We start from the raw sequence: 15427 nt of genomic DNA, 5'->3' as shown, positions 1-15427 counted from the left end.
ATTATTTCCAGATTTATTATAATTCCAACTGTAATTAGCACTTCGATCGAAAATCGACGATAATGTTAACGCAAAATTTAACGAGCAAAAAGTTGAAGAAGTTGTCAATTTAAATTTAAATTTGATTGAACAAATAAATGGAAAATGAATCTTCGTCCATTTATATCCCCGTAGAAATTTCGTACGATATTATTTATGATTACGATTTAAATTATTATTATTTACAAGTACGATTTAAAATGACAATTAAAAAAAAATGACAATTAAATTTTAGAAAAATGACAGTTCTAAATCTTTTTAATTCCTCCCCATAGAAATTAAAACACAACTATTTTCCAATGCATTAAATATGTTAGCCGACAACGTTAACGCTAGAGAATACAGCCACTATAATGTGCTTGGACGCGTATGTGTTCCGGGTAAAGAAAAGGGTAATTATTAGGATGAAACCAACGGTTGCTTCTATTAACCCTAATACAAATAGTCGACTAGTTACGTAACGGTTTAGATTAGCTGCAAGTATGTTGACGGTGGTCAATTAATATCGAGTAGATTGTTAATTGATGGTTATTCTTCTGCAAGGAGGTGGGGAGAAGTTCGGTATCATTAAAGGGCCATTATTCATCGAGGGGTTTGATAAAACTTTGGAACAATAAAAAAACCAGAGTAATTCACACTTTAAAATGAGATAAAAAATATGAGATGGAATATGAAAAAATATTTCAATATTAAATATATATGTATGTATATATATTTGAATGTTACGAATTGGAAATTAATAATTCCCGATTGTAGTGGATGGAGAGGAAAAATTAATGAAACGTGCATAAAATGAAATACGTGCACGAATAGACTACGGATTTTCACGCATTTATAGAAAATTTTGAAGTTTAAAAATTTCTAAGGTACAGTGATCTTTATAACATTTAGTAAGTAAAACAATTTCCCAGCGAGATTCTATTTTTTTTTTCTTCTTTTAATTGCATTCTCAATAATCTGAATTGCGTAAAAATCTGCAGTCTCAGCAATCAGAAACTTGTTTAAGTGGAAAGTAAAATTAAAAAGAGTTTCAGCACTGTACAAGTATTCTATGAAGTGCTGTGTCTGCCTAGTCACCGACTTAACTACTTGGAATTATATTAACGAAGTAATTGCCTAGAACTAGTAGAAAATAAAATTAAGAAACACTGATCAGACTAATGTCTGATTAATTACAATTAATTGTGGCTTATCTGCTTAAAAGTTTATACAGATTTTTATAAGACTGCAACAATTATATGAAAATTAAATTGACATGTATATTCTTGCCAATTTATCGTACAAGAACGTGTTTATAATCATAGTATCAAACTCTCACACTTCGTGTGCTAATTGCGACATATATGTAATTAGAATGAATTTTAATCACGCGAAATATATGATTATAAAAATTACTCCAATAAACTAATTACTTTAATAAACTACAGAATTAATATCTAAAATATATCGACATATTGTCAATCCAATAAAATTTTGCAAAAATAACAAAATTTATATCAAAAACTTAGAAATGAGCCAATTATTCTGAGCCAAAAATATTATTCTAACCCGATAAATAAACCGAATGTTTCATCAAAAATTTCAGACCTTGCAAAAAACAAAGTAGCGTGAAAATTGTCATATTATAATAAATATTTAATATCAATCAAATTCGAAACGAGAATTCAGCAATTGAATGGATAAAATGTATAGAACAATGTTCGTTAAAAATGAACGTCAAGATCGTTCCATTCATTTCCTACTTTCGCCAGTGTTGCGAGGATTTTGCAATTTTATTCCAAGTAGTAAGCAAAGAGAAGTTGAAGAGAAGTACATGGTACTTACCCTAGTCTGCACCGCATAGTAATTCTTCTGCTCCTTCCGCCAACAATTGAGCACTTGTGAAGAGGACGCGTCGTGACAATGCTCCGAGCAATCTTTCTGTCGTTCTTCCGGTCTCTTCGTGCCAGGTGGATCCGGCCAGCGATCCAAATTGCTCCAATATTTCCCTTTTCGTTTTACTGCGTAGTATCGGTACACGACGATCGTCATCGCGACGACCAGAGCCAAACCAGTTCCAGCTGCTGCCCCGAAGATCGCTGAGGAAACCATTTCTCCTCGCTTTCTTTTCCTTTCTCCTCTTCCTTTTCCTCGGTGAACTGTCGCCGCGAGTTAGAACTGTCTACCAACAAATCTGAAAAAAGTCGGCCCCATTGAAACGAGGAAGGAAGTTTCGAAGACTTGATTTGATTATAGTCGATGTTTTTCTTTTCCCTCTTGTGGAAATTCGTTGACATTATTGGTACCGAAATCTAGTGGCTCTCCAAGAGATTTTTCTACGCGTCACGTTAACGTGGTGCACGTGTCAATCCCTCTTGGAATTTTGCGTGTGGAAATTTATTTATTGCAGAGTGGTTTCGGATTAACTTGGAGATGCACGTTGGATGTTAAATTAGACATGTTACGAGCAGACAGCGGGTTTTAACTCACTAAGAGCTGAGGAGTAATTTATCGTTACTTCGATTTCTTCAAATTCCATAATATTATGGCATAATATTTATATAATATTAATATTATTAATAATATTTATATAATATTAATATTATTTATAAATTATAATATTAATAATATTTAATAATATTTATATAATATTAATATTATATTAATATAATAATATTATATTAATATTATTTATAAATTTATTTATAATATTTATATAATATTAATATTATTTATAAATTTATTTATAATATTTATATAATATTAATATTATTTACAAATTATAATATTAATAATATTAATAATATTTCCTGCTAAGGGTTTCGTTCTTGAAAAAAGAAATGAAATTCTACGTTTCGTTGATCGTTTGAAATAAGCTGAATAAAAACAAATTAGATGAATGAAAGCGAACGAATTAATGAATAATTGAAATAAAATAACATGAACAACTAAATAATACTATGAAAATCCGTTTTCGTTTCACTTTTGTTCATACTTTTTATAAAAATTAACATCCTTTTACAAAAATTAAATATTAGTATAAATTTCATATAGTAGCTAACGTATTAACTTTCCAGTCACACAGCAGATTTTCAGACATATTTCTCTATAAAATCACGAATGAAATTTATATTCTGCCTGCAGATTTAACACAACAACGATGCAAAGAGAATAAAAAAAAAAAAAAAACGAAATACTCATCGTTGAAGTTACCGGAATAACTGGAGCGCGATTTTCGTGTCGTCTGTGGTTAAAAAGTACAAAGCTTCGGAATGTACAGAAAATTTTCTACTTAAAATGACCAGCTGAAATTCAAACCACCATGAATTGAATCGATACAAAATACTTGCTTCATTGTCGCTCTCCGCGCGTTCGAATAACGCCTTCTTTTGAACGTATTTCACGTACGAGTGATCATCGTTCGTTCTACTCGCTCGCGTCGAAGAAAGAACGAGCAATCAATCGAAGTGCCAATCGAACCAAAGTCTCGGAGGAAGAAAAAGGAAAATGGAAAAGAGAAGAGGAGAAGCAAGAGCAAACGAAGAAAATTTGTTACAATCGCCAAAGTGTGCGTTTCATCGTGAGACGGTCTGGTTTAGGAGGCTTCGCCATACGTGGCCGACCATTTAACGCGAACGCAATACAGAACAAGAGGCTGAGGATAACGATTTTCCTGGAAAACTTGCCTCTGGCTTGTTACGTAAACGGAATCCGTGTGTCAAGAGAGGACGGCGAGAGAAACAAGAGGAATACAACCATTACGAGTGTGTTGTTTTGTGGTATTATTACAAGGATGGAAATCGACGAGATGGAAAATAACGAAGCGAGGCAATGGTGCGAATAAATTATGAAGGACGGAGAAATTTCAATATGATTATTTAATTCACAATTATTATGGAAAAGTGTAATATCAGACGAGGAGTATGTAACAAATTGAGAATGAATTTATCTTCGAACGTGTAACTTTTGATATATTTATTCAGTATTTTATTAATATTTATTAATATTAATGTGTGTATGTTTTGTATACTGATTCTGTCCTCTTTGAATCTCTTACATGTAAACAAATTAATTATTTTAAACAATTCAGATACTAGAACACTCAAAGACATTAACGTCATTCCTGCTTTTATGAGGTAATATATGTAGTAACAAAAGAAGTTGCGTAGGCAAATGATTATTAGAGTGTTATGGATATTATGAAAATAATATTCTTTGCGATTTATGATAATATGAATATTTTTAGATTTGTTATTTGTTTGATCATGCGACTTGTTATAATGATCATTATATTACCATAAGAGTTAAAATTATAAAATATTCGAAATGTTGTTGTAAATCAGTTATATGTAAATTATTTAATAATAATATTTATTTATAATAATCATTTTATAATAACATTTAACAAAATATTATTAAAAAATATAAAATTACGCTTATACTGGCGTAAAAAGAAATTTTATTCATCCTAATTTATAGAGTTAATCAGCATGGCCCCTGAGCAACTCGTGCAACGTAATATGCAATTCTGTTTTTAATTTTAATGTAGAAATGTGATCAAAATTAAATGCTTCGCACAACGCACGTGTACTTACACATATTTATATACACACGTGTAGACTGACTATTCATTTCACGCCTGATTGACTACCCATTTCACAACCATTACATGAATTTGATTACCCCGATAAACCGATAAGAGCCGTGGACAATCACAGAAATCCTCGTTCACCGAATTTCAAGAGTTCCGTGCCTTTATTATTTCACGCGTTTATTCAATCGAATTTTCGACGCTCATCGTGTAATTTCCCGCTCGGATAGAACCAACAGCTTTCTCCGACACGCACCATACGCACAGTCCGACGCGGCGCAGGTCTTCTGGAAAGCTCGTTGAACTTTCAAGTTGACATCTTGATGATACTGCGTCACCGTGGATTAATCTATTCAGTTGCCATGACGATGGTTTACGGGCGATTTCAGTTGGACGCGCCGTTTGAAGCAACGCGCGACAATAAAAAAAGAAAAACAAATAGACTCTGAGAGGATTGAGAAAATCGCGATATTTTTAAGGTAGAATAGTTTAGAAATTATTTAGAAATTTAACTATTTGGAATTATTATTATTATATAATATTATAATATAATAATATTATTATATAATATTATATAACTATTATTATTGATGATAATAATATGTTATATAATATTATAATATAACAATATTATTATATAATATTATACAACTATTATTATTGATGATACAGAAATTATTTTATTTGAAAGAAAGAAAACTATCTCTCATTTATTAGAGATAGAAATCTATTTTGAGATACAACATTTTAGAAATGCTCGTTCTGCTGGTACAGGGAAGAGAAAGTTTAGCAAATTCAACCGTTTTTATGATCACTGAAAAATTTTCTTCGTACCATAGTCTTGAAGATTGAAGTCTCCCCTTCATTCAGTCAATCCCCTAAGATATTTTTTTTCACAAAATTATACAAATTTGAATTATCGACAATTTCTCATAGAACATATAAATATTTTCTATATTTCCACGCTCTGTAAAATGCAAGTACTCCTGTTAATTTGCAAAATTTTTATATATTTCACGTGCATAGTAAATACACAAAGAACGTGGTGGTGGATGGATTAGGTTTGAATTTTCCGAAATTTGTTGATCATCGAGGAAAATTTAATATGCCAGGCGTGATATATGTAGTGTAGCGCGTTATAAATACACGGTGATGTTTGTAAATTGTTAATAAATGAAAAGTTGGGAAAATCGATATCGGCGCAGGATTACACAAATACGAAGTGGCCTATTTTCAGCTGATAACACGGATATTTTGAAATGCGTTTAATCGTCCATGCTTAACGCTAGAAAAAAAAAAAAAAAAAAAAAAAAAAAAATTGTTGCATAAGGGCAGTAAGAGAATTTCAAGGTTGTTTGTGATTAATTACGTTACGCAATTCTATTGACGTCCTGCTGGGCAACAATACATTTCAACTATGAAACCGAGTGAAAATAAATAAAATAGATAAAATTTAAAAAATTTGAAAATAAATCCTAGGATTAATTTTAATAGAATTTCATCGATTACGGCGATATTTTAATTAGTAATTTTTAGTTAGTTCAATCAAATTGGATACATAAATATAGTAGATGAGAGGGAGTTACTATTTCCTAGAGATGTAGGAAAAGGTTTCGATGAATTTAGAAACAAATTTGTGAAATTTCATTGTTACAATCGATGACGAATTTTAATTGGTAGTTAGAGTTAAATAAATATAAATAGTAAAGAATTAACATTTCTCGAAGATAGGAAAATAATTTATAGAATTTGAAGATAATTAACTTCAGTGACGTCAAAATTAATTTTAATCGCAAATTAAATCACTCTACTGACGAGAACGAAATTTTAGCCAGCAATTGCAAACGTTTGTCAATTGAATCATTTATTTAATTCCTACTAAGCGGAATTATGGTACCACGGCAAGTAAATAGACGAAAGCGAATAATTACACTAATAAAATGTGCATTTGAATTTCAACTTATTACGCCTCGTAAACTCATAAACTTGCGATTAAGATTCACCATCGCTGCAAAAGCGGTGATTAATTAAAATTCGATATTCCTCATAGTTTTGATGGAAATTTCCAGACATTTCGTGAGTTTCGCTATGTCTGCCACAGAGATGATATCGATCGGATCATAGCCCAGAAAATGTGTTCGTAAGTTTCCAGAATACTTTGAATTCCAGTAACGAATTCTACGAACAGATCGAATCTTTCTATCGGATCAAATCAAAAGTTCTACAGAGATAAGTATAAAAAAAGCCGTGGATTTCTGACGTTATTATAACTTTGGAAATCTTGTGGCAACGGTGCAAGAATAAAGTAGCATTAATACGCGTTACCATTAACAGAATTGATTAACAATTAACGTTCAATCCAATCTATATTATTTCGCAGAATTGTGGAATCCTTGGAATTTCTTTTCACAATTCCAATATTAAATATAAAAAACAGAATTCGACAATATAATATATAATATATTAAGATTGGAAAGAATTGCTTCTTCATGAATTTTCTATTAAGTAATTTTCATGTTTTCTATTCGGTTTATAAATTTTTTTCAATAAATTTTCAATCAACTTCACTTGGAAATCTTTCATTATACTTCTCCTTGCAATTTTCTAGTAAAAATCAATTACTGTAATTATAACGTCACGTTAGATGTAAAATTATAAATATAAATATATTATCAATTCGAATTCAAATTTCATAGGATGTGTTTCTCAAATCGGAAAAGGCACGAGTGTGACTTGATTTTAGATACAAGGATTGAATTACACAAAAATTGTTTAGAGGTGTGAAGGCGAGAACCCGAAATATCGGGCCGGGTGCCCGAAAATTTCGAGATTCTTGAATTTATCGGGATTCTCGAAAGAGTTGGGATTCGGGAAAGGATTGGTAACAAGAAGAAATAATACGTTAAACCCCACGCCTTCAACTATATCGAAAGGTCGCAGATCTAGAACCATCATTCGAGCAATTCCTTCTGTTATATCTTTTGGTTCAACAATCTTTCGCGTGTCATTTTGTACATGCGACAAATTTTATATCGATTCAGTTTCTTTTCTAGTACATGTACTTACGTTCAGATGCGTATGCTTCAAATGGCGTAATAAACAATGTATGCATTCCGCCTCTGTATCATCGTTTTCCTGAAAATGTTCCCAAACAGAGCTTCCCTTTATCTTCTTCCTTTATACGATATCTTCTACACTACTTCCTGCTACCAAAACTTTACTCTCACTGTCACTCGATATTTTTTTGAGAGATTTTTAATCTTTATTAAATTCACGCAGATTTTAGAAATATACGTCTGAACTTCCCGAGTGTCTCAGCGATACTGCTTGACAGCGTACATAATATTGAAGTACTAAGCACGCAGTCACACGTTCGTTTACATCAGGTCACACGATTCTTATAATCCGTGTTTCCAATAATTTCACTGGCAGAAGAAATTAAACTGTGTTTACATATTTAGTAAGCTGCTATACAGCATTGTACAGTAGTTCGAGAAACGGTAGCCGGGTTCTCGAAATTTTCGGGTTTTCGCAAATCCCTAAAATAGTTGGATCTTTATCCTTTGTATGATGGACATATAAACTTCAATATTTATAGGTTAAGTTCTTAGAATAAAAATGTAAGGTTAAACCCTCACGGACAAACTGGAAAAGATACCAGCTCGGTTATCTGAAAGAAACGGATAACCGATCTTCCAAAGTACGGTTACGTCTCGGTGGAATTTTTCACGCTACGAGAACGAGGGGAAGCTTATTCTTGGAATGTGCGAAGGATCTACAACCATTCGCAGAGTTTCACGTGTGTTTTTTATCACCCTCAAGCGACCGTGATGAAAAGTATCGCAGGAGAAAATCTTTTCTTAAAAGAGAACGTCTTTCCCATGGTTCCTATTCGCTACACAGCTTACAAATTATGTATTGCTTTATTCTCAGAGCCAATTTATCCTTTATTGATTCAAAAATGGAGGATCAGATAGTGCATTCTCGCCCTGAATCTAATGCTACGTTATTTTGGCGCTATTTCATTTTATACCTGAGTTTTACTACACAGTGTTTCCACTGATTTTTTACTATACAGTTATTTTACTATTACTTTTTAATATACAGTGAATATACTATAACCGATAACACACGCCAAGGATGACTTGCAAAATTGAAAACAAGTGGATTCCTCTTTTGGAAGATGAATTATTCAGAAGAATAAAATTGCAACAGTTAGAAATAATTGTCATATCACTAACAGATAGATTAAAAATCTCGCGAACATTCATACAAAGATTTAATTAATTTAATACATATTTATTTAACTACTTTGGTTGGAATTTAATCGACGAATTGTATTTTTGATCCAAAGTTATCACATGTGATAACGTTGTTCCAATCTAAGTGGTTAATTAAAATAACAATTACAATTAATTAAAATAACGTGCCATTATTCAGAAAGATGAAGTTGCAGTATTATTTGAAAATGATTGTCATACTGTCGGTAGAGAGTTGAGACATCAAAGATCTCACGACGATCCGTGTAACAAAAGATTGTTTACACATTTCTTTTAATTTGATCCAATCTGATGATGGCAATGTTTTGAGAAATAAAAGAAATGTCTACGCGTGATTGCAAAAAACGTTCCCCCAAGAAGGGAAACTGGAGGAAAGCGAGTTAAAAGGATTGGCCGAAACGAAAGTTAATGAGATTCTCGATTCAATGAAGGAGAGCTTGATGATACAACATTTCTCTCAAAGAAGAAAACTCCAGTAGTAAACGAAGAAAGAATCAGAGAACGTAAACATTCTAAACAATCTGTCTCTGTCCGGATTTACGTAGCATCAAATTGTTTTCCGTCCTGTTGGTCTCTTTATGGGTTTCGTGCTTTTTCAAATGAACTCTCCCGTTTAAATAACGAAGTTTATTGGAGAGATACTTAATAAGATCCTTTTTATCAGGAATGCGATGAATTGTCGAATCGAATTTTATATGAATTTCATTACAGTATATCTCGTGTAATTAAAAATTCACCTGTTAAATAGGAAGGACGAGTTTATCATCGTTATCCCAATTTTTCGAACGTAACAATTTATTTGTAGATTTGTTATTTCATTACTTCCATCAACACCAAATTTATTTACAATTTTACTGCAATATCCACAATTTTATTTGCAAAGACCAAGACTGATTAGACCATAATCTGTCTCCTTCATTAATTATTAATCCTTTAATCTCGGAAGCCTTCGATTAAGATAACGACTCCGTTAATAGATTAATTATTCCTGAATATTTACCAGATTAAATAGCGAATAATTTCGTTGGAAAAACCAAAGAAATTTCAAGTTCTATTCGGATTTCACTCGAGGCTGCGTAGGTGCGCTTCAAAACGCGAACTAAAAAAGCTGCATGGAAACATGGTTTTTTTTTTTTTTAGGAAAACATTTTCTTTTTTTTTTAATTTAGTATCCAAGCTAAGAAACACGCAATAGTAATAATAAAAAGGAAGGAAGGCAATAAACAATGACAATAAACGCGTCGTGCAAACACGAAATACAAAGGTAAAGGGAGAAATAAAAACTGAGAGGGAGTACGACGATATTTTTTAATACCTTTGTCCTTGGTTTGGCCATTCATAAACGGAGACGGACGTTTCATCTCTCCGTCGCGGAAGAAAAATTTTATTTCACAAACATGCATCGCGGACACCCGCTAGATTCTCTCCTTTATGGGTGTGCACGGGACGTGGGTGTACCTCTGTTGTACAAAGGAAACGTTGCACGCGTTATTCTACACGTGCGCGAGCCTTTTACCTAAAAGCATCCGATTTTTATTCGATCTTGTTTCCACGAAGAAAAACGATGAAGGCAAATCGCAAAAACTCTTTCACGGAATATTACGCCAGATTTCTATAGTTAAAACGAGCGGTTATCCTCATTTAATCACGATAAAAAGAAAGTTGAAAATAAATTGCGAATAATTTTGACGCGATGTACGCGAAATGCGAATTTTATGGTTGAAATAAATCATTAGCAGAATGTTATTTTGCTTAATACGTTATGTAATATGTTTCTATGTACATATATTTGTACTGATGCATAATATGTATAACATGGTATACTTATATGTATATGTATGTGCGTATTATTGTGTACGTGTATAATATACTGCTTGCATATATGCATTTTGTTTAATATGTGTTTAACACGTGTTATATTATTTATTAGATTTCGTGTTCAAATTAACATGTACTTGTTATAATATAATATTTCGATCCAGAAATATTTCAGATGAAAATTTTGGTTTCAAATGCGAATATTATTTACTGGCCATAGAGTAAAATAATTAAAGCGTTGATTAAAGTAACTAATTTATTCCGGCTTAATTAACAGAGACAATTAATTTATTCTCATTCTGTGACATCTCTATAGCTGATTTCTAAAGTTCCCATTCGAGACTGTTTCCCGATTAATTGTCCAAATAAAAGACTTATTAATTCTATCTATGCAAAGAATAAATAACCAATTAAAAATTATAATTACTTTAATGAAACGAACGAACGACTGTGTATCAAGCAAATTAGAGGAAGTTCAAGTACATCAAAGAACGCGAACTTTTAATTATGCGTTTTATAAAAGAACATTGTTCAAATTTCGACAAATATATAAAAATATATAAAATATATCAAAATGTATATCTCTACAGAAAATTATATAAAATAAAATATATATTATATTTTATTTTATATAATTAATATATAAATAATATATATTATATAATATAAAATATATTATACAAAATATATATATATTAATATATATATTTTATATAATATATTTTATATTGTAAAATATATATTATTTATATATTAATTATATATTAATATATATTATATAATATAAAGTATATTATACAAAATATATGAAATATATAAAAATGTATATCTCTACAGAAAATCATCAATTACTCTGATAAAAATCAGCGTCGTCCAACAAAGGAACCGAGAATTACGTATTAAAATCGTTCTCTAAAACCCGTCGTTGGAACGACACGCGCGTGTCGAATGGCGTATAATAACGCGTGATTTCGTCCCGTCCGGGAAAAAAGCAAACGAGATACGGTCGTCGTTGAAAAAAAGATGTCCCATCCCTGTTGGAAATTGAACCGTCACGGAAACTGCGATTTGTACGGTCGATTGCGTCGAAATCGAATCGATTTAGGTCAACGTGAAACAGACAAATCCATGACGAGAGAGAGAGAGAGAGAGAGAAGTACCTTCAGCAGTAAATTAACACGAGTTAAATAAAAAAATAAAAAAAATAAAAAAAGGACAAAGCTGCCGACTAGAAAGAATTGTTTTTCGAAACGTTAATTTATTGATGTCACTTTCAATAACTCCGACGAGGCTCGGTTCTAATTCGAGGTCGATTTCATCGCGGGAATAACCGAGGCCAATTATCGTGATCATGATGTCGAGTTTTATGGGGTGCGTGGGTGGTGACCAAACTCGCATTTCGCGAGCGAGCGTAGTTAATTAAAAGCTGCAGGCTTCATAACGCATACTCTCGCTTATAAATCGCTGGACACTCGCTCATTTCAAACGTGATAATTATTAAAATATTGTCAAGATTCTTTCGCGTGAATTTAAACAATTACATGGTTTTACAGCGAAGAATCATAATTAAACCGCTATTTACTAATATTATAATATTATATTATTAATTAATAATTATAATATTATAAACCGTTATAACTTTGTAAAAAAAAAATTATGCAACAATCTGTTTCTCATTTTAAAGTGCAAGGCCTTTACCTTGACAATTCGGAGCTCGTTTTTTTTTTTCTAAAAAAAATGACAGAAAATTCTCGAAATTCAAACGACTTTCAAAGCGTTGAAAATTTTCTTCTAACAATAGATCCACCACGATCTTGAAGTTCAAAGTCTCCCCTTCAAAATGATTCCCTCAAAACTTGCCATACGATTATTTTTTAACCTAAAATGGTGAGAAGAGATCGTAAAACAAGTTTTAAATTTTCATAATTAAATTCAGAGGCATCTGAGCTTTTACAACTCTCACAGTTAACGCTAATAATGGTCAAAATGACTAATTTCTCACAGAAACGTTACAGATTTACAACGATGTGTCTCTGAAGATTAAAATCATTTTCTACCAAGATGTGTTGTAAACAGAAGCTTTCGTCTATTGTTGCATTATAAACAGGAGATTTTCCGTGATTTATGAATGAGAATGTTAATAAATGAACGTATCCTTCGAGTACGAAACAGCTGAGGTAAAGATGGATATTAATCGAAAACGAACGAAAACGGGCGCGTAGGTCGGAATTCACATCGTTGCGAAGTTGCGAAAACAATCGCGAAATTGTTCGAAGTGAAAAGGTTCCCCAAAGCGGGATTTCGACCGGCGGATAAAATCGCGCGACGAAAGATCGTCGACACACTCGTTAAAACTCCCGATTTTTTTTTCTTTCGGCTCGTGCGTTGAATCGCAAAGCTATTTTTCATTACAATGGTTTAACACGCGCAAAGTTATTTTTCATTACAATCGGTTTGAGGTTCGAGGGAAAGAGCGACTGCACGAGAACACAAACTCTGAAAAGTGGAAATCGCGTTATTCTGCGCGCTAATAATGTCGAATCACCAACGACCACGGATTTGTTGACATAAATTGAAACTCATCGCAACAGCAGAAATTTATTTTGCGAGACAACGAATAGACTCATGGTTGTTCGTAGTCCTACGTAAGGAAATTATAATAATAATTATTGTAACGATTAAATTACAATAATTAGCGATAAGGGCGATAATTTCTTTTGAGATGGAAAATAATATCATGGCGTTGAATACATTCACAGCTGTTACGTTTTATCGCAATTAAACTGCGCTCAAATATACACTTTTTAAGTGGTTATTCTTTTCTTAAGCTTATTCTTTAAACCAATTTAAAGTTGAAGCATTTATCTTAACATTAGTATTAACGATCGTCGAAGTATAAAACTTTTATCATCAAAAATAAGGAAAAGTTTAAGGTACAATAAAATTTTCATTTACGATACAAGAAGAAAAGTAAATTCTTATTTATATATGAAGAAATATCATTTCGATCATAAAAATTGATTATTTTCACTCTGCCAATTCAAGTCCTAATGTTAAGTATCAGATTGAGAAGAAAGGATCTCTCATTTTCCATTGAATCGTGAAAATTACTCGTCTGCATAAACTAATACGGAGCGTTCCGTGTCGAAGAATTAAGTTACTATGATTCGCAACAAAGGATTTCAGCGTTTTAGCAAAATCATCAATTACAAACGTAATCTCGATTTTTGGCAATGTTTCGTACTTCGAGATACGACGATTATTTCCAGATCGTGACAACCAAAACTGTACGAATTTTAACTTCGTAGAGAGGGTGGATTTTGAGGCGAGGGTAAACGAGCTGACAGTGAAAAATTAATTGAAGCCTATCTCGATTCCATCTCTCGCTCCTTGTCCTGCTCGGATATTTAATCGCCCATGGCAGAGAAATGATTACGCCCTCGAGATTTGCCGTCGTTGCCTCGCGGAGGCGGTGTCTGGAAACACGCGAAAAGTAAGATATATTGATCCTTCGTTAATTACTGTGCGACTATTCGCACCCTGTCCCTCGATCTTGGCTAATCCACTCCGAAGGCTCGGATTCTCTCCTCCGTCTATCTCTCAATTCCATTTTCACGATTAAACTGTCTCTCTTTCTCTCTTTCTCTCTCTCTCTCTCTCTGGAGAAATGAAAAATTACACCAACGGAGCGAATTAATTGGATAACAATTAACCCGAAATATTTTGTAACTTTTTGCACTGGAATGACGTGCCACGCATATCGAGAATTATTTCTTCCAAAATTGTAACATTTTCTCAGTTTTAAGTAAATTTAAGTAAAACAAAATAAGTAAAACAAACAAATAAATAAAAAAAATCCTTCACACTCCCAACTAAACTACTCCCAGATCAAGAGCCACCTTTGGAAATCAGCACACCCATTGGAAATCGCAAAAAACTACACCGATAACATTCCGACACTTGTTAAAACTCTTGAAGCAATCTACCCCAGTAAATAAAAGAAAGAAGCATAAAAAACAGAATACATCGACTCTGCAAAAAGCTCACCAAACCGATTGAGACACCTGAATCGTCACTTAGCTGCTCATCTGAATCCGACATCGAAATTTCATAAGAGCCATAATCGCAGCATAATCCAAATCCATAACGGAATCAACGCAAACATAAACCTGACTTTTCAAAATGACATACAAAAAGTATTAAAATATCTCAAAAACATAAACTACTATACACATAACTAATGGCACCGTCGTCGCTAATGACCCCGCTGTCGATGCAACGTTAAAGAAAAATGGAAGAAGAAGAAGAAGAAGAAAACAAATAATAAATTTATTACTTCTCCATAATTTCTATCCAGTGGAGACACGGGTATACGTGTATATACACTATTAGTTGCAATACCATTATTCTAAATACTATTCTATGAAATATTACTATTTGATGAAATATTATTTTCCTATATTTTAATGAAAAACTTATTTCACAATATTATTTCCATATGTAACTACACACACATGAGAAAATAAAAATATTTACATTCTATTTACTATTTCGTATTTACTGTTTCTCTTCAGCCCTGTAATATGGTCACTCCTTATTGTCCGCAATCAGTTGCCAGCGCAATTGAAACTCGTGAAACGTAATCACGGTGAAACGTGACAAGTTTTTATTTTCGCAATTGTATTTTAATTTTGATTCACTAACGGGGCGTTTTAGAATG

The 15427-nt window shown here is 32.3% G+C and overlaps 1 protein-coding gene across 4 annotated transcripts in view; it reads right to left on the bottom strand.

Moving 5' to 3' along the window:
• LOC122534085 (synaptotagmin-5) overlaps nt 1-15427 on the bottom strand; it is a 133398-nt gene that overhangs the window by 89907 nt on the left and 28064 nt on the right. For 3 of the 4 annotated variants that reach the window (XM_043664394.1, XM_043664398.1, XM_043664396.1), the window contains one exon: nt 1864-2212. In XM_043664394.1, the coding sequence (XP_043520329.1) occupies nt 1864-2130 (267 nt within the window). In that variant the 5' untranslated portion in view covers nt 2131-2212. Of the gene's footprint in view, nt 1-1863; nt 2213-4613; nt 4848-15427 lie in introns of those variants that run through there. The other variant, XM_043664397.1, reaches the window with a different exon arrangement.

This window comes from Frieseomelitta varia, unplaced genomic scaffold (assembly GCF_011392965.1).
Source record: "Frieseomelitta varia isolate USP_RPSP 00005682 unplaced genomic scaffold, Fvar_1.2 scaffold_576, whole genome shotgun sequence".
Lineage (NCBI taxonomy): Eukaryota > Metazoa > Arthropoda > Insecta > Hymenoptera > Apidae > Frieseomelitta > Frieseomelitta varia.
The sequence above is the reverse complement of the archived record's forward strand: the minus strand, read 5'-3'. Positions and strand labels throughout refer to the sequence as shown.